This window comes from Pan paniscus, chromosome 17, assembly GCF_029289425.2.
Source record: "Pan paniscus chromosome 17, NHGRI_mPanPan1-v2.0_pri, whole genome shotgun sequence".
Classification (NCBI taxonomy): domain Eukaryota; kingdom Metazoa; phylum Chordata; class Mammalia; order Primates; family Hominidae; genus Pan; species Pan paniscus.
In genome coordinates, this window is record NC_073266.2 from 37,829,419 (window position 1) to 37,855,307 (window position 25,889).

Consider the following 25,889-nt stretch of genomic DNA (forward strand, 5'->3'; position numbering starts at 1 on the left):
CACATGTTTACTTAGGAGAGTTCTTTAAATCTATTTTAGGAAGGAACTGAGCAGGTAAGTGGCAGTACAGAATGAACAAAGCATGGACGAATGCAGAACACTTCTTTATTATAGCAACATATAAAACAACTTTAAATGTTCATAACCACACTCTACATCATGATTGATGGTGTTACTCAGCTCCCTCAGATTTGAGGGAATAGCTTGAGAAATTCTTAAAATATTCTAAAAATATTCCAGAAATAGCTTATGAAATTCACCAACCTTCTTTATAAGGACGTGGGATTGAAATGCACATACATGTTTTTGCTAAGAGCACATACATTTCATTCTCCTCACTTTGTTCATAACCTCAGCATTGTCAGATACCCTCAGTGAGTTAACTCAAAGCCTTTTATTATGGAAAGAACTGGCACAGTTATATTTGCCAGTGGCAACATCCTTAAAAATTAATAACTGATAGGTCACGGACAGATTTTTGACCTCCTTTTGCTTTTAGAGCAAAAAGAACTTTTACCTCGGCATCCAGCCCAACCCCTAAAGACTGACAATATCCTTCGAGCTCCTTTGAAAGCACCCTAAACAGCCATTTCCATTTTAATAGTTGGATGTGGATTGTACCCTTCAATCTGAAAGTCTTCAGCTTTGAAGTCATCAATTTTCTCAACTTTTCGAAGAATCTTGAGCTTTGGGAAAGGTCTGGGTTCTCGCTGAAGCTAAAAACAAAATAAGACCATTATTTTGCCATAACTGTACAACCTGTTGTAATTGCTCCTCATGTGCATGAAACAAGTACACAGGATGTGATCAACAAAGTTCTATTTTACAGGAGTATGAGCCTGTCGATACCTTGCCGTAGGTTATGTAACATGATTGGAGTGCAACCAGCTGTTTTCTTGCACAGATCAAGAGTGAAGGGTATTTTGTGACATTACACAGCGTCAGGAGCCTGGTGCCTCATCAGGTGTAAGTTCTTATAATCACTCTTGGCAAATTTATTAAAGACAGGAACACAGTCAATCTGTAACTCATAGCAGCTCTACGTTTACTTGAATTCCACAATCCCTAACCCATCTGTCCCTGGCAGAAAGAAGGAAAGATGACATGCATGGACAGTGAACAGAAAGGGAAGAAAGCCAGGATTCCTGGGATGAACAGACAGTGGCAATTAGGATGTGAAGACAGGTCACAACCTATTACTATGTCTAAAAACGACCAGAGCAGAGAGCCAGAGAGAATAAGCCTGAAGTCACCTCCACTCAGGAGCAGCCAAACTCCCTCAAAGGAGTAACTTTTAAAACCTGGATCTAACCTGGAAGGGGCTAAAAAGTTTCTGGTTCTGAGTTTTTTTCCTTAAGGCTCATGAAGCAGATAAACTTTACATTTTTATTGCCATTTCAAATCAATTGTTGGCTGCTATAACTTAGGGATTTCAACAGACTTTTGAAGTTTGGACCTAAATATTGTACTTAATGTAAAATTAACAAAAAATATTTATGGCCAGGGCAGTGGCTTATGCCTGTAATTCCAGAACTTTTGGAGGCTGAGGCAGGCGGATCACCTGAAGTCAGGAGTTTGAGACCAGTCTGGCCAACATGACGAAACCCCATCTCTACTAATAATACAAAAATTAGCTGGGTGTGGTGGCATGTGCCTGTAATCCCAGCTACCTGGGAGGCTGAGGCAGAAGAATTGGTTGAACCCGGGAGGCGGAGGTTGCAGTGAGCTGAGATCGCACCACGGCACACTCCAGCCTGGCCGACAGAGAAAGACTCCGTCTCAAAAAAAAAAAAAAAAAAAAAGGAAAAACATTTGCACTTCAATTCTCCTTCAAGTTAAAATGAGTTAAAATGCCCCCTTTTGGACAATCCCCTGGCTTGAATGTGGCTCTTCCCTCTCTGGTACTGGTGCTTAGTACCTCACAGCACCTGACATGTTAAGCGCCCACGGTTGCTGAGGCAGATGCCTGTCTTGTCCTGCCCACCTGCCCACCACTTCTCCCTAAACTGAAGCCCCACATTTGGAGCAGTCATCTTTATCTTGGACACAGCATTGAGCAGATGCCTGTTCCACAATCAACCTTTTATCAAGAGAAGGTACCAAACCCAAAAGTATAACATCTAATTCTTACCTGAATTTTCAGTGGCTCGATGTGATTCAGGTAAATATGTGCATCTCCCAAAGTGTGTATAAAGTCACCTGGCTATAAACCCGGGGGAGAAAGCAGAACAGTATGTTAGTTTCAATTCTTTAAAACATCATTTAAAAACATTAGAATATGCAGACACCGCAAGGCTTTTTAAAAAAAATAATTTAGTGTAGCTTTTCCATTTTTTTGTAGCAACAGCATCTTGTTAGGTTGCCCAGGCTGGTATTGAACTCCAGACCTCAAGCAATTGCTCCTGTCTCAGTCTCCCAAAGTGCTGGGATTACAGGCATGAGCCACCATACCCAACCTCAGCATAGCTTTTGAGAAAATCCATAGAAGCTGTATCACAAACAACCTGTATAGATCTGTTAGTGCATATACCACAGGGCCAGAAAACCTTCCAGAAAAGGAAGGTTTCAAAGTAAAAGCTGGTTCATGTCTTACTTACACATATCAAATTTAAAAGCTAATCAGAGACTAAACTCTCTGCAATTTGTTTTCCCATATTAAAGAACTGAAGAGCTCAGTGTGGTAGGCTGGCAAGTCACCCTTCCCGAGACAGCCCACCTTCAGGCCCGTGATGTGCGCAATCATGTACGTGAGCAGGGCGTAGCTGGCGATGTTGAAAGGCACACCGAGGCCCATGTCTCCCGATCTCTGGTACAGCTGGCAGGACAGCTCACTGTTCACCACATAGAACTGGCAGAGGGCATGGCATGGAGGCAGCGCCATCAGAGGAAGATCTGAGGAACCAGCAGAGGAAGATAAGGAGGGGTGGTGGTTTGAAAGACCACAGCTAAAGGCAAAGTAAAACAGGAGAGAAACAGAAGCCAACTCATATGGTGGAGACCAGGAGAGAGAGCCACTGGGCTGCAGTGATGTCCATAACCCACAGCCCCCGCAGCGATGGCACGGCGCTGAGGGAGACTATCCATCGGTGCAAGGTTTCTGCAGGTGTCCATTTACGGCTGAAGCAATGCTCTTCCATCAGAGCTCAAGGGATCTGGGCTACCTTCGTGGCACCAAATTACAAATACAGCAGGAATAATTCTGTTTGCCACAGGAAACTGGTGCTTCTAGTACACCCTCCTATATTAAAAGTCTCTATTACATGGCCAGGCACAGTGGCTCATGCCTGAAATCCCAACACTGGGACGCCAGGGTGGGCAGATCACTTGAGGCCAACTTGAGTTTGAGACTAGCCTGGCCAACATAGTGAAACCCCGTCTCTGCTAAAAATACAAAAATTCACGCGCCTGTGGTCTCAGCTCTGGGGCTGAGGAATGGGAACTCACTTGAACCTGGGAGGTGGAGGTTGCCGTGAGCGGAGATCACATCACTGCACTCCAGCCTGGGCAACAGAGTGAGACTGTGTCTCAAAAAAAAAAAAAAATAAGTCTCTATTACAGATGCAAGTATTTCACTCTAAGTACTTACGACATCCTGATAGAGTTTTGTTGTTGTTGTTGTTGTTGTTTTTAAATATTCAGGGTCTCACTCTGTTGCCCAGGCTGGAGTGTAATGGCGTGATCATGACTCATTACAGCCTCAAATTCCTGGGTTCAACTGATCCTCTCGCCTTGGCCTCTGGAGTTGTTGGAATTACAGGTGTGAGCCACCACACCTGGCTCTACACCCTGGTAGAGTTGAATTTTACAATATAATTGTTAAAAATGTTAGTGAGGTGGCAGCAAGCTGGAACTTCATCTGCTTCCATTTAAAATGTTAACATCTTACATGTAGTTTCTAGGCAATTTAAAGCCCTTTTTGGCGTAAGAATGAGTATAAATACACAAATTAAGATCATCTGGTTGGGAGGCTGAGGCAGGCAGATCATCTGAGGTCAGGAGTTCAAGACCAGCCTGACCAACATGGTGAAACCCCGTCTCTACTAAAAATACAAAATTAGCCGGGCACGGTGGCACATGCCTGTAATCCCAGCTACTTGGGAGGTTGAGGCAGGAGAATCACTCGAACCCAGGAGGCAGAGGTTACAGTGAGCCGAGATCACGCCGTTGCATTCCAGCCTGGGCAACAGAGCAAAACTCTGTCTCAAAAAAAAAAAAAAAAAATCCTCTGGGCCCAACCTCATGATCTGAAGGTGAAAGTGCAGCAAAATGTGACTTGCCCAAGGTCACACAATCAACCATGTGGCTGGGGGAAGTTCCCTGGGTCCTGCCTCCCTCAGGTGCCTCTGCACAAAACCAGATTGCTTCCCTCTAAGAGTATGGTTAGTATAAATGAAGACGACGGGGTTCTTTCAACCTCTTGGATTCCAAGCGCACATGATGATTCTTCTGTCGTCAGGGTTGGATTTGATGGTGTCAATCACTCTTTGCAGTTGGTCAACTCCCTGTCCTGAATAATCTGTAGAATTGTCAAAAAGAGAGGACAGGTACATACATTAATCACACATGTCATGAGATGGCCTTAGAGGTCATCTATTACAGTCTCTTACCCAGGGTCCCCCATTGACCCATGGCTACAAGATATCTGGTGCATCCTGCAAAGTTTGCAGATCTCGGTGGGTTGAGTTCAAGGCCCTGTCTGACTCCTGGCTCTGTCCTCTGGAGCCCTAACAAAGTCTTTTTCCTCTTCTACACAGTCCTTTGAATATTTGGTCTGTCATGGAGTCACCTCCTCCTGTTCCCCCCATAGCTAACCCTTTCCAATCTCAACAATCTTAATTTCTTCCAGTGCTCCTCGCAAACTTAGGCTCTAAACCCATCAGCGATTCTTGTCACAATTTCACTGACAAAATCTACTTTATCCTTGTCTCACAGACAGTATTGTATCTTATGTAGAATATAGTATTCCATATACTTTCCAACTAACAGAGGACCATGGATTCCTTTCTATCACCTCAGCAGCATGTTTCCAATACTTCCACCTAAAATTACTTTAGAGTTTAGCAGCTGAACACACGACTGACTTGGAAACATCAGGGAACCTCTATAATGATTACACCACCTTGTACTTTGCTCCCATTTCTGGTCTCTGGATTTTAATCCCTTTCCTTCCTTCTGAGATGGAACTGGAAGCTGAGAAGTGATTTGTTAACTGAAGTGCAGAGCTTCATAATCTCCTTTGGTTTAATTTCTACCTATTAGTGTCAGACTATATTCTGGTTCAGTAGTTCTCAAAATTTTGGGAGGAAAGTCCTCTCATGGTCACTGTTTCGAAAAAGGTAACATCAAAGATTTTAAAAAGATGAACCTTGGTAGTGTAGTTCTGTAACTTGATTGTAGTGGTTACAAGAGTCTACACGTGCTAAAATTGCAAATAGACACATACACAAGTGCACGTAAAACTAGCAAAATCTGACAACTCTGAGGAATGCACCAATGTGAATGTATACAGGATGTTACCCAAGATATTATCACTGGGGGAAACCGGGTAGAGAGTCCAGGGAAACTTTCTGTGCATTAAAAAAAAAAAAAAAAATCCTGTGAATCTGTAAAACAAAATTAAAAAGGGACAAACTTTCCTACTAAAATCCAACAGCTAAGCATTCATACCACTGTAAACTAAGACCATAATTTTCTTAGGCCTTTTAAGCGACAAGAAATAATTGAATACTAGGCAGGATTTAAAGCATCATTAAGCCAGGGGACTGGCCTCACATCCTAAGGACACCCTACAACTGAGGTGCAGGCAACGACCTGCAGAACACTTACCTGCACAAGTAACTTGGCCCACGAAGCAACTTTTTTCATTGTGATAAAGTACACATAATATTAAACTTGCCATTTTTGTGTGCAATTCAGAAGCATTAAGCACATTCCTGATGTTGGGCAACCATCACCATCACCCATCTCCCGAACTTTTTTGTCATCCCTAACAAAACCTCTGTGCCCATTAAACATGAACTCCCCATTCCTCCCTGTTCCCCAGTCCCTGGAAACTAGCATTCCACTTTCTGCCTTTAAGAACTTGCCTATTCTAGGTCCACACAGCATTTTTAAACTTCCTGAAGTTGCTAACATTTAACAGATCTCATGATCGCACATAAAATATAGATTTTAGGCTTTTATTGAAGAATTCTGACATCACCAGGCCCAAATTCCTCCAGGTGGCTGGAGGTGAAATGTGACTGTCCCCTTAGATGAGACACCTGCTCTCCAGGTTGCTGGTCTCTGCCCAGCTAGTAAATTGCACACACAAACCCCACATTCCAAGGTGGCATCTGCTTTTCCTAGGGACAGGTGGGAGGGGCTGGGCTCTGTGACATCCAGCAAGAGGTGACACCAACAGTGACAGGAAAGTGGAAGCCCAGGAGTGAGATGTTTCATTCTTTCTCCACCTCTGCAGAGCTGGGAGTGGAGTGTGACCCTGGCACTGCGCTTCACAGCAGCGCCACCTACAGCACGCTGTGGCTCAGCCTCGAAAGGGAGATTAAAGCCACAACAAAGCAATGGGGGCATTTTGTCCCTTGTCCCACCGATGAACTTCCCATTCCCCAACACGAACACCAACCATGCAGCTATCTGCCGATGACACAGTATGGAAAGTGCCAAGCGCCCAGTAAGTGCCAATCATCTGAGTGACCTACAAAGAGACTTAAGACTCCCACACATTAATAATGGGAGACTTTAACACCCCACTGTCAACATTAGACAGATCAACGAGACAGAAAGTTAACAAGGATACCCAGGAATTGAACTCAGCTCTGCACCAAGTGGACCTAACAGACATCTACAGAACTCTCCACCCCAAATCAACAGAATATACATTTTTTTCAGCACCACACCACACCTATTCCAAAATTGACCACATAGTTGGAAGTAAAGCTCTCCTCAACAAATGTAAAAGAACAGAAATTATAACAAACTATCTCTCAGACCACAGTACAATCAAACTAGAACTCAGAACTAAGGAACTCACTCAAAACCGCTCAACTACATGGAAACTGAACAACCTGCCCCTGAATGACTACTGGGTACATAACGAAATGAAGGCAGAAATAAAGATGTTCTTTGAAACCAACGAGAACAAAGACACAACATACCAGAATCTCTGGGACACATTCAAAGCAGTGTGTAGAGGGAAATTTATAGCACTAAATGCCCACAAGAGAAAGCAGGAAAGATCCAAAATTGACACCCTAACAACACAATTAAAAGAACTAGAAAAGCAAGAGCAAACACATTCAAAAGCTAGCAGAAGGCAAGAAATAACTAAAATCAGAGCAGAACTGAAGGAAATAGAGACACAAAAAACCCTTCAAAAAATTAATGAATCCAGGAGCTGGTTTTTTGAAAGGATCAACAAAATTGATAGACCGCTAGCAAGACTAATAAAAAGAATCAAATAGACGCAATAAAAAATGATAAAGGGGATATCACCACCAATCCCACAGAAATACAAACTACCATCAGAGATTACTACAAACACCTCTACGCAAATAAACTAGAAAATCTAGAAGAAATGGATAAATTCCTTGACACATACACTCTCCCAAGACTAAACCAGGAAGAAGTTGAATCTCTGAATAGACCAATAACAGGAGCTGAAACTGTGGCAATAATCAATAGCTTACCAACCAAAAAGAGTCCAGGACCAGATGGATTCACAGCCGAATTCTACCAGAGGTACAAGGAGGAACTGGTACCATTCCTTCTGAAACTATTCCAATCAATAGAAAAAGAGGGAATCCTCCCTAACTCATTTTATGAAGCCAGCATCATCCTGATACCAAAGCCGGGCAGAGACACAACCAAAAAAGAGAATTTGAGACCAATATCCTTGATGAACATTGATGCAAAAATCCTCAATAAAATACTGGCAAACCGAATCCAGCAGCACATCAAAAAGCTTATCCACCATGATCATGTGGGCTTCATCCCTGGGATGCAAGGCTGGTTCAATATACGCAAATCAATAAATGTAATCCAGCATATAAACAGATCCAAAGACAAAAACCACATGATTATCTCAATAGATGCAGAAAAGGCCTTTGACAAAATTCAACAACACATCATGCTAAAAACTCTCAATAAATTACGTATTGATGGGACGTATTTCAAAATAATAAGAGCTATCTATGACAAACCCACAGCCAATATCATACTGAATGGGCAAAAACTGGAAGCATTCCCTTTGAAAACTGGCACAAGACAGGGATGCCCTCTCTCACCACTCCTATTCAATATAGTGTTGGAAGTTCTGGCCAGGGCAATTAGGCAGGAGAAGGAAATAAAGGGTATTCAATTAGGAAAAGAGGAAGTCAAATTGTCCCTGTTTGCAGACGACATGATTGTATATCTAGAAAACCCCATTGTCTCAGCCCAAAATCTCCTTAAGCTGATAAGCAACTTCGGCAAAGTCTCAGGATACAAAATCAATGTACAAAAATCACAAGCATTCTTATACACCAATAACAGACAAACAGAGAGCCAAATCATGAGTGAACTCCCATTCACAATTGCTTCAAAGAGAATAAAATATCTAGGAATCCACCTTAAAAGGGATGTGAAGGACGTCTTCAAGGAGAACTACAAACCACTGCTCAATGAAATAAAAGAGGATACAAAGAAATGGAAGACCATTCCATGCTCATGGGTAGGAAGAATCAATATCGTGAAAATGGCCATACTGCCCAAGGTAATTTATAGATTCAATGCCATCCCCATCAAGCTACCAATGACTTTCTTCACAGAATTGGAAAAAACCACTTTAAAGTTCATATGGAACCAAAAAAGAGCCCGCATCACCAAGTCAATCCTAAGCCAAAAGAACAAAGCTGGAGGCATCACACTACCTGACTTCAAACTAAACTACAAGGCTACAGTAACCAAAACAGTATGGTACTGGTACCAAAACAGACATATAGATCAATGGAACAGAACAGAGCCCTCAGAAATAACACCGCATATCTACAACTATCTGATCTTTGACAAACCTGAGAAAAACAAGCAATGGGGAAAGGATTCCCTATTTAATAAATGGTGCTGGGAAAACTGGCTAGCCATATGTAAAAAGCTGAAACTGGATCCCTTCCTTACACCTTATACAAAAATCAATTCAAGATGGATTAAAGACTTAAACGTTAGACCTAAAACCATAAAAACCCTAGAAGAAAACCTAGGCATTACCATTCAGGACATAGGCATGGGCAAGGACTTCATGTCTAAAACACCAAAAGCAATGGCAACAAAAGACAAAATTGACAAATGGGATCTAATTAAACTAAAGAGCTTCTGCACAGCAAAAGAAACTACCATCAGAGTGAACAGGCAACCCACAAAATGGGAGAAAATTTTTGCAACCTACTCATCTGACAAAGGGCTAATATCCAGAATCTACAATGAACTCAAACAAATTTACAAGAAAAAAACAAACAACCCCATCAAAAAGTGGGCGAAGGACATGAACAGACACTTCTCAAAAGAAGACATTTATGCAGCCAGAAAACACATGAAAAAATGCTCACCATCACTGGCCATCAGAGAAATGCAAATCAAAACCACAATGAGATACCATCTCACACCAGTTAGAATGGCAATCATTAAAAAGTCAGGAAACAACAGGTGCTGGAGAGGATGTGGAGAAATAGGAACACTTTGACACTGTTGGTGGGACTGTAAACTAGTTCAACCATTGTGGAAGTCAGTGTGGCGATTCCTCAGGGATCTAGAACTAGAAATACCATTTGACCCTGCCATCCCATTACTGGATATATACCCAAAGGACTATTAAATCATGCTGCTATAAAGACACATGCACAGGTATGTTTATTGTGGCATTATTCACAATAGCAAAGACTTGGAACCAACCCAAATGTCCAACAATGATAGACTGGATTAAGAAAATGTGGCACATATACACCATGGAATACTATGCAGCCATAAAAAATGATGAGTTCATGTCCTTTGTGGGGACGTGGATGAAATTGGAAAACATCATTCTCAGTAAACTATCACAAGAACAAAAAACCAAACACCGCATATTCTCACTCATAGGTGGGAATTGAACGAGAACATATGGACACAGGACGGGGAACATCACACTCTGGGGACTCTTGTGGGGTGGGAGGAGGGGGGAGGGATAGCATTGGGAGATATATCTGATGCTAGATGACGAGTTAGTGGGTGCAGCGCACCAGCATGGCACATGTATACATATGTAACTAACCTGCACATTGTGCACATGTACCCTAAAACTTAAAGTATAATAATTAAAAAAAAAAAAAAAAGAGTGTGAAACGGCCTTCATGAGGCTTAATTGTGGCTTAACCTGGCATCACCCCTCACAAGGTCAAAGCTATACATCAGCTCCTGTGACATTGACTCATCCCCCAGACCTTATCTAAAACAATGGAGCAAACACGTGCTAGGAAGGGCACTCGGGAAATGGAAGGCATTGTTCTATCTCCTCACCTGATTCCATATCTCTGTATTCTGCCCCAAAATGCCTCCACTGGAAGCCATAAACTGGGCCCAAGTCCCCTTCTTCTCTGGTGGAGAATCCCAGGCTGTCCAAAAAGTCTCGGGATCCATTGGCATCCCAGATTTTCACTCCCTTGGAAGACAGCTCTTTAGCATTTGTGGATCCCTGGAAGAGACGGGGAGAGCAGAGCAGGCATCCAGGTAAATCCTAAGCCATCTCAGTTGATCCCCCCGAGACACCACTTACAAGGGCCTCTGGCCCCTGCTGACTTGCTAGGAGGTGGGCACTTGACACCACCTATATGGAACCCATCCTTTTTTTTGTTTTTTGAGAGTTTCGCTCTTGTTGCCCAGGCTGGAGTGCAATGGCGCGATCATGGCTCACGGCACCCTCCACCTCCCGGGTTCAAGCGATTCCCCTGCCTCAGCCTCCCGAGTAGCTGGGATTACAGGCATGCGCCACTACACCCAGCTAATTTTGTATTTTTAGTAGAGACAGCGTTTCTCCATGTTGGTCAGGCTGGCCTCGAACTCCTGACCTCAGGTGATCTGCCCGCTTCGGCCTCCCAAAGTGCTGGGATTACAGGCGTGAGCCACCACACCCAGCTGCCCATCCTATCTTTAAGTAAGCTGGTCCCAGCCCAGATTCCTGAGGGCTTTAGGACAGTCTGATCCCTTCTTTGGAACCACCCTCCCAGATCTTTTCTTCCATTCCCCTCAACTAAGCTTTTTAGGCTAAACACCTCCAAGTGCTTTTAAGTATTCCACCGATGACAGTTTTATGCTTCTTAATGAAATGTGTTGTCTATATGTAATACCCCAAAATGAATTTAATGCCTACATGCAATCTGTTCAATGTATCTTCTACCTGGCATACAGGATATTCCTAATGATCAGACTAATCAGTATTTTACAGTGCAGGTGCATCAACTCCTGTATTTGATCAAGTCACCAATGGAGTAACTCCAACTATCAAGGTGAGTCTGACATTGCTGGCAAGGATTCCTTAGAATCCTGAATTGAAGCATTAAGTTGAAACAGGGGAATGCATTTTATTTCTGAGTATCTTGCTTCCTCCCTTTCTATTGTTGAGTTTGTCCCGATTTTCTTTGATTGAGAAAGAATCAAAGAAATTTCCAACAAATCAAAGAAATTTCTCCAATTGAGAAATTTCCAACAAATCATTTCTCAATCTTTTACATATTGCTTCAAAAGTCTCTCCTTTTCATCCATTCAGACCAGGCTCTAGCCAGTTTAAGAATGTTGTCTTCTGAGGTTTCTGATGATATGTTTCAAATCCAAGGCTCATTGTTAGTCAAGATAGGCCAATACAGAACAAAATACCCCAAGAATACAGAGCTAAGGCAGACCTGGGGCTGGATCCAAATTGAAGCCCTTTCTAAAATGGGATAAGAGGGCTTGGGTCTGGCTTGCCCCAAGACCATACAAGCCATAGCAAGTGCTCTATAGAAGGGATCCCAGCTTCTAGCATGGCCCAGAGCCCAGACCTCAGCCACCTTCCAAAAAGCGCTGGTCAGAACATCGCTGGTTCTAGACCAGGACACGGAACACAGAGAAGCTTGGTCTGGGCTGCTGCCTGTCTACACAGCACTCTGGCCCCGGCCTGAGGTACCTACTCAGCCCTCTGGAAGGGGTTCACCTTGTTACTGAAGAGACTCTTCTAGAATTTATATGAACATGGGAACACAGGTGGTATCTACATTTAGTGATCAATATATGTTGACTCCTACTATGTGGCAGGCTGTGTTTGAGGCCCTGGCGATACAACAGTGAACACGAGAAACAAATCCTCTGCCCTCATAAAGCTTACAGCACCTTTCACTTTTACTACCTGCTGTCCCCCTTCTAACAGGGGAAGGGAAAGGCTGACATACATCAGATGGTGATGTTCGTCTATGGAGAAAAACCAAGGAGGTTGGGGGAGAGTCACAGTTTTAAATCAGGAGGTCTAGGAAGGCTTGCCCGAGTGGAGTAGAGACTCAAAGGAAGAAGCCAAGTGTGGGGGAAGAAGGTTCCAGGGAGTGGGGATGTCCCGGTGTGCTCAAAACCTCACAAGAACAGCAGGGCTGGTGCAGAGAGCAGCAGCTAAGGTCAGAGCTGAAAAAGGGACCCCATAAGGACCGTGGCTCTTACTGAGTGAAATGGAGCCACTAAGGGCTTGAGGGTGAGGAATGATATGCTTTGACCTTTGGTGGTGTCTTTTTTTGTTTTTGAGATGGGTTCTCCCTCTGTCGCCCAGGCTGGAGTACAGTGCCACGATCTCAGCTCACTACAACCTCCGCCTCGTGAGCAATTCTCATGCCTCAGCCTCCTGAGTAGCTGGGATTACAGACATGCACCAGCACACCTGGCTAATTTTTTGTGTTATTAGTAGAGACTGGGGTGTCACCATGTTGGCCAGGCTGGTCTCAAATTCCTAACCTCAGGTGATCTGACTCAGCCTCCCAAAGTGGTGGGATTACAGGCGTGAGCCACCACACCTGGCCGCTTTGAGTTTTGAAAGGATCTCACTGGCTGCTGTGTTGAGAACAGACTACTGACTTCCAATAGCAGCGACTTCTTTACCTTGATAAACCACAGCAACTCCTCCAAAACACCCTTCCAGAACACACGTTTGGTTGTCAGCAGAGGAAATTCATCTGAAAAACAATTTGCCATACGGTTTCAAGATGGGAAGACAGATCATGCCATCCAACTTTCTTCAGGGAAGAAAACTGCCCTGGGACGTGAAGCCCTGGAGCATCCAGAAAGCCTAGACTCCCGCAAAGTGGGCCAGAGATCACGGTGGAGCTCCCAGGCTGCAAGTCACATCAGTGACCCAATTCAGGCTGAGACAGCACTTCTGTGCCCCGGTGACCAGTGGACACAGGAATTCCACACAGTGAGATGGTGGCGAGGGCAGGGATGAACATGTGGAAAAAGGGAGGAGCTATCATCCACTGCCCACTAGTGCTAATCCTGTCACAAAGGTGTGAAGACAACACCAAGCATGTGTCCCAGGAACAAAAAGGGAGGCATCAGAAGTGTCGAGCCACAGAGAAATAAAAGTGTAAAAACTTATCTTTAAATGCAGTACTCGTTCATCCCACACTCTCTTGTGGTATAGTTTATATTCAGACAACAGAGATTTTTGCAAGCACCTGCTTTTATCAGAATTGCCTACTAAGCATTATTTTCTCCATTTTTAACATATAGGGAAGCTATATGAGAAGTAACTTGCTCAATGTCTAAGCAGAAAGGTGGGTTAAAAATGAGGTCTATGGCTCATCAAAGGCCCCTGGGCTCGGAGCTGCAGAAAAGTGGATCCCTCTCCTCAGACAAAACTCCCCAAGCTGTCCCACGCCAATCAGCCACAGCAGCTGGTATGTATTCGTCTCTAGATGGGTCCGTGGGCTGGAGGGCTTTTCCGCCAGCTACAGTGAATCTGCTTCACCACGAATGGGTTTCCCCATTCAAAACCACCTCCACCCCTGTGTCAAGGCTGCGCTCCATTTATCTGAGAGGTCAAGGTCAGCCCCTGGCTTACACACCTTCGAGTCCCCTCCCCCACGCAGCTGGCGCAGGATCCAGGACGACAGGACGGTGTGACGTTAGGGAGGGCCAACGGCTGCCTAACGTCCTGTGCCCACCCCGCCCCGCCCCACTGTCCCCTGAAAGCCTGGCGCCAATAACCCGCGAGACATTTTTTGCCTGGGGTGCTCCTGTCTGAAAGGAAAGAGGAAAGGACGAATAAGAACTTATACTCGAACTCCCGAATTTCTCTTTTCAAGGTTTAAGAGGAAAGCTGGTTCGTGGGGATTGGATGGGAGGCCACCAGGAAACCAAGTTCCCGCGCCAGCTTCAGTGCTCTCCTCTTCCCGCCGCCTTTGCCCCGCCCACATCATTTTCGCTCCAGTTTTTGAAAACTCTGCAAAGCGGAACGGTCAACAGGGGAAAAAGGAGGAGGGGCCAAAGCCAGGACTTTCAGACCAGCGCGCGGTCAAGCCCAGGCAGCTCTCCCTAACTCTCCAGCATAGGGCAAACGCTGCCCGATGACGCCCGCCTTAGGGGCCACGGCATCACTGGGGTGACTGCGAGCCCCGGCCGCGGAGCCGCTGGGACGCGGCTTACCTCCCGGCTGTCGCTCCTGTGTGTGTTACCCCGCGCCAGTCACGTCCCTAATGGGACCCTCAGTTTCGGCGTCTGTAAGGCGAGGAGGACGATGCGCCCCCTCCCTCGCAGGATTGAGGTTAGGACTAAACGGGGTCCGCAGCGCCCGGCAGCTCCCGAGCGCTCTCCCCAGCCGCGCCTCCCTCCTTCCCGCCACCGGTCCCGCAGGGGCCCGCGGCGTCACCTCTCAGGCTGTAGCGCGCCTGCATGCCGAATACCGACAGGGTGCCGGTGCCCGTGCGGTCGTCCTTCCTGACGCCGCAGCGGAGGATGTGTTCGATCTGCCCCAGGTACTGCAGCTCCCCGTGCGGCGGACGCGGCTCGGCGTCCCGCTCCTGTGCGGCGGGCGGCAAGGGCCGGCGCGGCAGCTCCGAGCCGGCCACAGGCATGGCGCGGCGGGCGGCGGGACAGAGGCAGGCGAAGTGGCGCGGCGAGCGGCGGGACTGAGGAAGGCGAAGTGGCGCGGCGGGACGGAGGCAGGCGAAGTGGTGCAGTGGTAGGACCCCTTCCGCGCGCCTTTTCCCGCGGCGGTCCCGCGCTCCGCCTCTTCCTGCTCGGCGGGGTCGCAGCGGCCCCAGCTCTAGAGAGCGTGCGCCAGGGGGAAAGGCAGGAGCCACGGGTGTGGCACAGAACGGAGCCCAGGGCAACAGCTGAGAGTCTTAGGAAACCCGGGAACCTGGATGCAGGTGCGGTGGCTGGGAAGGACTGCTCCCTTTGGGAACCGTCTGGTCGACCGCGCCTTCTCTAAGCCAGCAGCACAGTTCCCACGTTTTCCTGCGGTCTTATCAACAAAACTACTGTTTGAGATCTGTTTCCTACAACTAATAAGTGATTTGCATTTCCATTTCTTCTTTCTCACTGAAGGCAACCGAAGCAAGTGGTATAATGCAGCTTTTCTACTTGATTAAAAACCGCCAGGGCGCTGGACGCGGTAGCTCACGCCTGTAATCCTAGTACTTTGGGGGGCCGAGGCGGGTGGATCACCTGAGGTCAGGAGTTCAAGACCAGCCTGGACAACATGGTGAAACCCCTGTCTCTACTAAAAATACAAAAATTAGCTGGGCGTGGTGGCTACTTGGGAGGCTGAGGCAGAAGAATTGCTTGAAGCTGGGAGGCAGAGGTTGCAGTAAGCCAAGATCCGACCATTGTACTCCAGCCTGGGCGACAGAGCAAGACTGTCTCAAAAAAAAAAAAGACCGCCAGGGCTTTTTGTTTGAGCCCTGGCGGTCTTTTTTTTTTTTTTTTTTTTTTTTTTTGAGACAGAGTCTTGCTCTCTCACCCAGGCTGGAGTGCAGTAGCGTGATCTCAGCTCACTGCAATCTCCGCCTCCTGGGTTCAAGCAATTCTCCTGCCTCAGCCTCTCGCGTAGCTGGGGACTACAGGCGCGCGCCACCACGCCAGGCTAATTTTTTTTTTTTCATGTTTAGTAGAGACGGGGTTTCGCCATGTTAGCCAGGCTGGTCTCGCACTCCTTACCTCAGGTGATCCACCCACATTGGCCTCCCAAAGTGCTGGGATTACAGGCGTGAGCCACCGCACTCGGCCCCAAGTTTTTAATAGACCACATTTCCCAGTTTTACTGAATTGTTTATAACATTAACACTGGGGAGTGGGAACTGTTGATGAAAAGAGTTAAACTCTGTAAAATATTTGAAGAAATTTATTCTGAGCCAAATATGAGTGACCAATGGCCGGTGATAGAGCCCTCAGCAGATCCTGAGAACATGTCCCCAAGGTGGTTGGGCTACAACTTGATTTTTTATACATTTGGTTGAAAGAATTGTTATCTAAAGATCTGGAATCAATAGAGGGCTGGGCGCAGTGGCTCACGCCTGTAATCCCAGCACTTGGGAGGTCGAGGCGGGCAGATCACGAGGTCAGGAGATTGAGACCATCCTGGCCAACATAGTGAAACCCGTCTCTACTGAAAATACAAAAATTAGTGGGGCGAGGTGGCACACGCCTGTAACCCCAGGTACTCAGGAGGCTGAGGTAGGAGAATCGCTTGAACCCAGGAGGCGGAGGTTGGTTGCAGTAGCTGAGAAAGCGCCACTGCACTCCAGTCTGGGTGACAGAGCCGTATGGGGAAAAAAAAAAAAAGATTTGAATCAATAGAAAGGAATATCTGGGTTAAGATAAGGGGTTGTGGAGACCATGGATTCATCATGCAGATTAAACCTCCAGGTAGCAGGCTTTAGAGAGATAGATTGTAAATGTTTCTTGTCAGACTTAAAGAGTGTGTTCTACCTGTCTTAAGGCCTGTGTTGATGTCAATGCTGGTCAGCTGTGCCTAAATTCCAAACGGAGGAGGGAATAATGAGGCATGTCTGGCTCCCCTTCCCATCGTGGCCTGAACTACTTTTTGAGGTTAAATTTGGAATGCCTTTGACCCAGAGGAATGGTCTTTTCAGATGGTTCTGGGGCGTAGAATTTTATTTTTGGTTTACAGAACGATTTTATAATGAGTTTAAAATGCACTGATACATGTGTTGTACTTGCAAGCATCCTTTTACCTCAACTGTTGATTGAGTACAGAGGTGCTCTCAGCATTTTGGGTGGGACTTTTCTTAGCTGGACCGGTTTGTTCTGCACATTGCAGGGCTTTAGCAGGACTGTGGAAAGCCAACCATATGTTGGCATTCCCCCACCCCACACCAGCTGAAAACTGTCCCTATACGTTTCCCTACACGTTTCCGAGCACGAGGAAGATCCCAGGCTGAAAATATTCCAGATTATCCATATGCACGTTATCTGTGTTTAATTTCCTTGTGTTATTCTTTTTCTTTTCTTTTTTTTTTTTTTTTTTTTTTTGAGGTGGAATCTTGCTCTGTCCCTCAGGCTGTAGTGCAGTGGTGCTCAGCTCACTGCAAACTCCGCTGCATGGGTTCAAGCAATTCTGCCTCAGCCTCCCAAGTAGCTGGAACTATAGGTGCCTGCCACCATGCCCAGCTAATTTTTTTTTCTTTTTTTTTTTTTTTTTGCATTTTTAGGAGAGACAGGGTTTCACCATGTTGGTCAGGCTTGTCTCAGACTTCTGATCTGAAGTGATCTGCCCACCTCGGCCTCCCAAAGTGCTGAGATTAAAGGCGTGAGCCACCATGCCCAGCCTTACTTGTGTTATTTTTTTTAAACCTGATACATAATAATTGTGAGGTAGACAGGGCTTGACTCTGGAGGCAGGGCTCTGACATGGGACCAAATTGAGGAGTAGTCAAAACAAGGATGGGGCAGAAGTAGTTTTCCATAAGACGTGCCCACCAGTGTGCCATGTCAGTTTACCATTGTCATGGCAACATCCAGAGCTTACTGCCCCTTTCCATGGCAGTGAGCCGACAACCGGAAGTTACCACCCTTTTTCTAGACATTTCTGCATAATCTGCCCCTTAATTTGCATGTAATTGAAAGTAGGTTATAAATATCACTGCAGACCTGCCTTTAAGCTACTGCTGTCAGCACACTGCCTATAGGGTAGCTCTGCTCTGCAGGGGCACTCAGGGAGCTGTTGCCATATCAGTAGAGCTTTTCTTCTACCAGGTAGCTCTTAAATTCTTTCCTGATCAAAACCAAGAACCCTCCTGAGCTAAGCCCAATTCTGGGCTCACCCGCCCTGCATCAGTTGCACATCCTTGTGTGTTTTTTTTCTTTCTTTCTTTCTTTTTTTCCTTTGACGGAGTCTTGCTCTGTCACCCAGGCTGGAGTGCAGTGGCACAATCTCAGCTCACTGCAACCTCTGCCTCCCAGGCTCAAGCAATTCTCCTGCCTCAGCCTCCCGAGTAACTGGGATTACAGGCACCCATCACCATGCCCAGCTAGTTTTTGTATTTTTAGTAGAGACGGAGGTTCACCATGTTACCCAGGCTGGTCTCGAACTCCTCACCTGAAGTAATCTGCCTGCCTCGAGCCTCCCAAAGTGCTGGGATACAGGCGTGAGCCACTGCACCCGGCCCCTTGTGTTATTTTGAGGCTGGTTTATTTGTTCCACCCAAATACCAGCTAAATCACATCTCAAGACTAGGCTCCTCTGCCCACATGGAGCTTCCACTTCTGCTGCCTTCCTTGAGTATCTTGGCTTGATAGTAAAGACAGAATGGTTCTTTTCAAAGTAGTTACTCCATAAATGTTGGTTAGAATGAATGGTTCTCTCAGACAAATTTCATTCATTCATTCATTCATTAACACACATTTATATCATGGTGCCTTCCTCATGTCTACAAACAGCAAGACAGACAAGGCCCTTTTCTTCATAGAACTGATATTCTGGCAGTGACAAACACTACAAAAGTAACCAAACAAGATATCTGCGGATAGTGACAAGTGTGATGATAGTAAATTAATGGGTATAGCACTAAACAGTGATTGTGTAGAGGGTGCTTTAGATCTGATCACCAGGAGGCCTCATTGAGGAAGTCACATTTGAGCTGAGACCTGAATACTGGGAAGAAACCAGCAGGGGAAGATCTGGGGAAAGAATATTCCAATCAGCAGGTGCATTTATACCAGTAGGTGCCACAGTGCTTGCATCTATAAAAACATCCCCCAATAGAGACGGTCATGATGCTTAATCCTGTCTTGTTCTAGGAAGAAATAATAATTATTAGTGGATACGTTAACTTATTGGAGTATAAAAAGCTATTCCTTCTCATTAAGAGATATATTTGTTTAAAATTTTACTTTTATATGTTTAGTAGTCATAGAAATTTGTAGTATATTTATGTTATTTTGATCAATTACGTACAAAAAATAATTATAATGATCACCCAATCTAGAATAAATATTTCATACCTAGAATTTGATGTCACAGGATGTTCTTAATTTTTAAAATTTAAAAATGATCAAAATTGTGTTGATCAACAAAAGATATTTAAGCATAAAAATATACTACATTAGGATAAAATTCTTAGGAATGTAGATTGAAATAAGAGTTTAGGGAGAAAATGGAATGAGATAAAATTTCTCATTGTTAAAGAAAAACTTGTATATTTGTTTAAACGGATGATGCTGGGTCAAATTGTGATGATATTTAGATTCCATTTGGTACATTTTAAAGAGGGATGACCTGCTAATCTTTACAATGCGTGGGAAAATAACAATTTGGTATTCTTTCAACTTATATAGAAAAATGACATGCAAGTATGTTGCAACTTTTTCAGTTTCCTTTGAGGAAGTATGAGAGCAAAAATATTTGAAAATTATTGGTCTAGAAAAACCTTCCCTTTACAAATTCAAACATGTAGGTAAACTTAGGTAAAGGAAAGCAGAAAATTAATGTTTTTGAGAGTCAATTATGAATCAGTTACTTGACAATATTATTTTTTATTGTTGCTACTACCATCTATCAATGAGTATCATGAGCCACACATTATGGATTAATGTAGTTCTCACAACTACTCTATAAAACACAAAGTTTTACAGTAGTTTCCCCTTATCCACGGGGGATATGTTCCAAGACCCCCAGGGGATGTCTGAAACTGCAGATAGTACTGAACCTTATACATACCATGTTTTTTTCCTATACCTACATACCTATGATAAAGTTGAATTCATAAATTAGTCACAGGTAGAGATTAACAACAATAACTAATAATAAAATAGAACAATTATAACAGTATGCCAGCATCCCTATCTTGTGCTTTGGGGCCATAATTAAGTAAAGTAAGGGTTCCTTGAACACAGAAAGGGTTCCTAAGAGAACAATTTGGGGAATGTAGTCATCATGGAGCCACTGGACAAAGGGAGCATTCACCTCCGGAGAGGAAGGGGGCAGGGACAGCATGAGATTTAATGGCATGCAATTGAAAACTTACTATGTATTTCTGGAATTTTCCACATAATATTTTAAAACCGCAGTTGATCTCGGGTAACTGAAAGCTTGGAAAGCAAAACTACAGATTAGCGGGGCACTAGTGTACTTTAATTACCTTATAGATGACACTGAGATTAAGGATCTTGGCCAAAGTGACACATCTAGAAAACATAGTAGCCAGGATGAAAATCCAGTTCAGCCTGCATGCAAAATCTTCTTTCCATTTAGCTGTTTTGAGCCTCACCTCCCCCACTCTCTTTCCACTCTATAAGCTTTTGATAGCTCATTGGATAGAAAATAGGTTCTCTTAATCACTTATTTTTTGTCACCTTCACTAACAAATATTTAAAATCTATGGTTGAATAGACTGTATTTGAGATTTATTGCACACCGAGGAATGCAGGATTCTATTAGTTCCCTGCCAGGAGCAGTGGCTCATGCCTGTAATTACAGCACTTTTGGAGGCTGAGGCGGGCAGATTGCTTGAGCCCGGGAGTTTGAGACCAGCCTGGACAACATGGAGAAACCCCATCTCTACTAAAAAAATACAAAAATAGACGGGCATGGTAGTACCTGTAGTCCCAGCTACTCAGGAGGCTGAGGTGGGAGGATCACCTGAGCCAAGGAGGTCAGGCTTCAGTGAGCCCAGATCATGCCACTGCACTCCAGCCTGGGCAATAGAGTAAGACCCTGTCTCAAAAAAAAATTAATATAATTCTCATTTTTATAGCCTTCAGTTATGATTTAGAAAAGGTTTATCTTCATTTGGAGTTAATTATATTCAGTTGGCTGCCTCTGAACTCTAACTTTCTCTGACAAGCCTTTCTATCAGATAGATCAAGACTGGGTGAAAAGTTCTTTAAAAGTTCAGAGTTCTCTCTCTTTCATTACATTTCTTTTATTTATTTATTTATTTATTTATTTATTTATTTATTTATTAAAAAAGAGTCTTGCTCTGTTGCCCAGGCTGGAGTACAGTGGCACAATCTTGGCTCAGTGCAACCTCTGCCTCCCAGGTTCAAGCAATTCTCCCATCTCAGCCTCCTGAGTAGCTGGGATTACAGGCATGCGCCACCACACTTGGCCAATTTTTGTATTTTTAGTAGATACAGGTTTTCACCATGTTGGCCAGGCTGGTTTCGAACTCCTGACCTCAGGTAATCCACCCACCTTGGCCTCCCAAAGTGCTGGGATTACAGGTGTAAGGCACCGTGCCTGGCCTACATTTCTTTTTATAATTTGAAATACTGACTGTATATACTCTCATTGTAATCCTTAGTGATATATACTGACACATAGCTGTATGTTGTGTTGCACCAAGGTCCAAATTATGAGGTTGAGCGTCAGCCAGAAAAATCTTGTGTTTTCCATAAAATATGTATGTCAGAAGACAGCGCTGTTGTGCCAATTTTAAAAAGTAACTATGTAGCACACCCACGTTCAAAACAGCATTATTCACAATAGCCAAAAGATGGAAGCAACCCAAGTGTCCATCAATGGCTGAATGGATAAGCAAAACTAGGTAAATATATGCAAGAATATTAGCCTAAAAAAGGAAGTTCTGAGACATGCAACAACATGGATGAACCTTGAAAACATTGCACTAAGTGAAATAAACCAGTTACAAAAGGACACTGTGATTGCACCACTGCACTCCAGCCTGGGCGACAGAGTGAGACCCTGTCTTAGAAAACAAAAAACAAAACAAAACAAAACAAAAGACAAATACTGTATGATTCCACCTACATGCAGTACCTAGAGTAGTCAAATTCATAGAAAGTACAGTCGTGGTTGCTAGGGGCTGGGGGATGGGGAAATGGGAAGTGAGTGCTTAACGAGTACAGAGTTTCAGTTTGGGAAGATAAAAAGGTTCTGAAGATGGACGGTGATGATGGTTGCACAGCAATGTGAGTGTACTTAATGCCACAAATTGTGCACTTTAAAATGGTTAAAATGGTAAATTAATGCCATGTGTATTTTACCACAATTTAAAAAAAGACTATACAGAACCTATTGGTCTTTACAAAACAAAGCAATGAATCTTAGATTTTTTTCCAAAAAAGTCAATTATATATATTTTAAGTGCAAAAGCAAACTAAAGGAAGAACATTTTGTTAATTAGGAAGTGACATGTTTGTAGATGTGATAGAACATAGACACCTAGGTGATTTAGTATTTATTCAATATACAAAGAACTACTAATGTACCATGAAATGTAATACATATTACGTTTGATTTTTTAAGGAGGAATTTTCATTTTAACTCAATTTGAGTATTAATAGCTAAGCCGTTCAACATAAGTAAACTAAGAGTACTTCATAGTATATAGCTAACATACTTTCCTGCAACTATGTTTATTGCATTATCCTTTTTTATTTCAGGATTTCCAGGTCCCAGATGAAGAGATAATTCTACTTACTGGATATAGGATGCAATAGATCTTCTTACCTTAAAAAAAAAAAAAAAAAGGCAGCAATGATCAAAATACTAATAAATTACTCACAGACTCAGTGTGTTTTTTCTTGGAGTAAAAGTCCAGGATGGGTAATAGAATACCTGCTGTTGGCTTTTGGAAAAATTGGTACTGTATGTAGCAAAATAATGTGAAACCCATATGCATGGATATTCTTAACAATTTGAAGAAATCTTCACAGCTTTCCTGGGTTGTTGAGCCTCTGAGATGGTCTTTTCCTCTGATGTGATAATAAAGTGTTTATTCTGTACTCTACATGCACGTAGTGTTTGGTCAGCAAAATTCTGTTACTCATGACTCATTACGTTAGTCAACAAATTTTGTATATTTGCCTTTCACGATGATGATGATGGTAAGAGCCCATCTACAAGAGCTTATTAAATACTCGGGATGTGCAAGATATTGTGTTACAGCCTGTGACTGTAGATCCCAGGGCCGGCAGCTGTGAAACTTGGGGATGGGAAATAAAACACATTGCAAACCAATCAGGAACGTCCAGGCACTTAGGATGCTAGATAACTAGAAGAAAGTTCCAGAAGAGGGTTCTAAATATATATTTCACCCTATAAAATTAGCAAATGTTTACATGATTGAAAATGCCAGGGTGATTCTTTTCTATCATCTTTTCCTGGTTTTTCCCTTAGTATCTTTCTCTTTAAACTTTGGCAGGTTTGGGACCCTGAATGCATTGATATAATCAGAAAATTGACAAAATTTTATCCATGATACCAAGTAAGATGCACAAAAAAGAAATTCAGTTAGTAAACAAACTTGGAAAATGTTTATTCTCATGAATAATAAAAAACCATAAAAATTATAATAATAAGACAAAACTTTTCATTTATTACTGAAGATTTTAAAAATTGAAATGCCAGGCCAGGCAGTGGCTCATGCCTGTAATACCAGCACTTGGGGAGGCTGAGGTGGAAGGATCACTTGAGGCCAGGAGTTTGAGACCAGCCCGGCCAACATGGTAAAAACACATCTCTACTAAAAAATACAAAAATTAGCCAAGTGTGGTGGTGCACACCTGTAATCCCAGCTACTTGGGAGGCTGAGGCATGAGAATCGCTTGAACCTGGGAGGTGGAGGTTGCCATGAGCCGAGATCACGCCACTGCAATCCTGCCTGGGCAACAGAGAGAGACTGTCTCAAAAAATTGAAATGCCAGTTAGTATTTGAGAAAGTGGTACTGCAGACATTGCTGTTATTAAATTTAGATAGATATATATATATAGCTATATATATATATATCCAGAACAATAAGATGTTAATAACCTCTAAACAAGTAATTCTATTTCTTGGAATCTAAGAAAATAGGTAGAAAATGTGAATAAGGAAAACAGTAAAATGATAATAGTGGTTGTGTTAAGATGGTGGGATTATGGATAATTTTTGTCGTCTAAATGTTTGGTAGTTGTGATTTTGTTACTTTTAGAATTTTAAAACTACATAAAAAAGAAAAACATTAACATTGCCTGTGAAAAATCACTTCGTGTGCCTTGTTAGTAAATAATTTGCTTGATCTCCCAATTACTCAGTATCTTACTTCCCATTGCCATTGGAAGTCCCAACAACTGGGAAGAGATAGATGACTTTATGGGAAATACTTTGATTTGGCTACAAATGCATAGTCAGTACCCACTGGGGCACCAGCATGAGGCTTCCTTTCTCTAAAACCTATCGTGTCTCACCAGCGCTGTAGAGTGAAGCTCAGACTCCACAGCCCAGCACTCAGAGCCCTGACCTCTTCCCACCTTCGCCTTCCACCTTCGCCTACTGTTACTCTTGTTGTAGTCTACTGATATTCATTTACACGTGTTTATTAATTAATTTATTCAACAAATATTGAGGGTTTGCCCTGTGCCAGGCAGAGTCCTAAGTCCCCACTGACAAAGAGAAGAGCAAAAACCCTAGAACGGTGGTACCCTCATGGACTGTAGGTCTCAGGATGGAGATGAACGTTCATAAAGAGTCACGTGGGTAAATGTCAACTTACAAGAGTTGAGTGCTACATGGTGTTAAGGTCATGTGTGAAAGGGGAGAGAGGGTATGTTGCCCCTAGTTTATGGGTAGAAGAGGGTATATTGCCCCTGAAGAAGTGACTATTTGAACTGAGATCTGTTGATGACTCAGTAACCTAAACAAAGAGGTACTACATGGGGACTGTCAACCAAGACTGTCCTCTCTCCTGGTCTAGAGGTAGACACACATGTCCCAGCTGGGCCAGCCAGATTCCTCCTGGCAAGTCACATCTTGAGCAGAGTGATCTGAGGACTAAAAACAACTGCAGCTGCTTCACCCTGAGCACTGGGCCCTGAAGCAGCTGTCCATCGGTTTCTTCCTCCCAGACTCTAGACCTGACCCATTTCTGCCTGGCTCTGGGCATAGACGTCCAGCTTCCCCTCTGACTCATGAGTCGGTATCCTTCCATTTCTTTTAGCTGAGCTGGTCTTGGTTGCTTGCAACCAAAGAAAGAACTCAAACTCACAGAGGGCAGGTACCCTGGCACAGGGAAACTCAAAGGCCCCACAGTGGGAGGGGACCACTTTAGCAGGACTTCCCAGCACCCTCAATACCTAGATGCTCTACTCTTTCTTGCCGTATTTGCCCATGCTGTCCCCCTTTTTGGAATAGTCTCCTCTCTAACCTATACACTTTGATTCTGCCTGTGTGTGTATCTACATTTATATATTTAATTAATTGATGTATTTTTAAGAAAGGGAGAGGAGGCCAGTGTGGTGGCTCATGCCTGTGATCCCAGCACTTTGGGAGGCCAAGGTGGGTGGATTACTTGAGGTCAGGAGTTCGAGACCAGCCTGGCCAACATGGTGAAACTGTCTCTACTAAAAAACACAAAAATTAGCCAGGCATGGTGGTGCACGCCTGTAATCCCAGCTACTCAGG

General features: G+C 43.9%; 1 protein-coding gene and 1 long non-coding RNA gene across 2 annotated transcripts; one reads left to right on the forward strand and one right to left on the reverse strand.

Moving 5' to 3' along the window:
* Window positions 1-85: 85 nt before the first annotated feature.
* TYMS (thymidylate synthetase) lies at window positions 86-15,672 on the reverse strand. Its single transcript, XM_003815632.6, has 7 exons — window positions 14,891-15,672; window positions 13,123-13,196; window positions 10,528-10,702; window positions 4,415-4,516; window positions 2,717-2,892; window positions 2,132-2,203; window positions 86-716 (listed from the first exon to the last, which is right to left on the reverse strand). The coding sequence occupies exons 1-7, from the start codon at window positions 15,093-15,095 to the stop codon at window positions 579-581; spliced, it is 942 nt and encodes a 313-aa protein (XP_003815680.1). The 5' UTR covers window positions 15,096-15,672; the 3' UTR covers window positions 86-578.
* LOC117976854 (uncharacterized) lies at window positions 14,210-23,237 on the forward strand. The gene is made up of 2 exons (XR_004667673.2): window positions 14,210-14,785; window positions 22,891-23,237. It is a non-coding gene; the product is annotated as an uncharacterized LOC117976854 (long non-coding RNA).
* The last annotated feature ends 2,652 nt before the right edge of the window (window positions 23,238-25,889 follow it).

Excerpts from the sequence above, each read along its gene's own strand:
- TYMS (XM_003815632.6), bottom strand. The coding sequence starts at position 15,095 with ATGCCTGTGGCCGGCTCGGAGCTGCCGCGCCGGCCCTTGCCGCCCGCC. Across the intron at positions 4,517-10,527 it reads ATACAGAGATATGGAATCAG|ATTATTCAGGACAGGGAGTT; the intron begins GTGAGGAGATAG and ends ACAATTCTACAG. Across the intron at positions 2,204-2,716 it reads CGCACATCACGGGCCTGAAG|CCAGGTGACTTTATACACAC; the intron begins GTGGGCTGTCTC and ends CCGGGTTTATAG.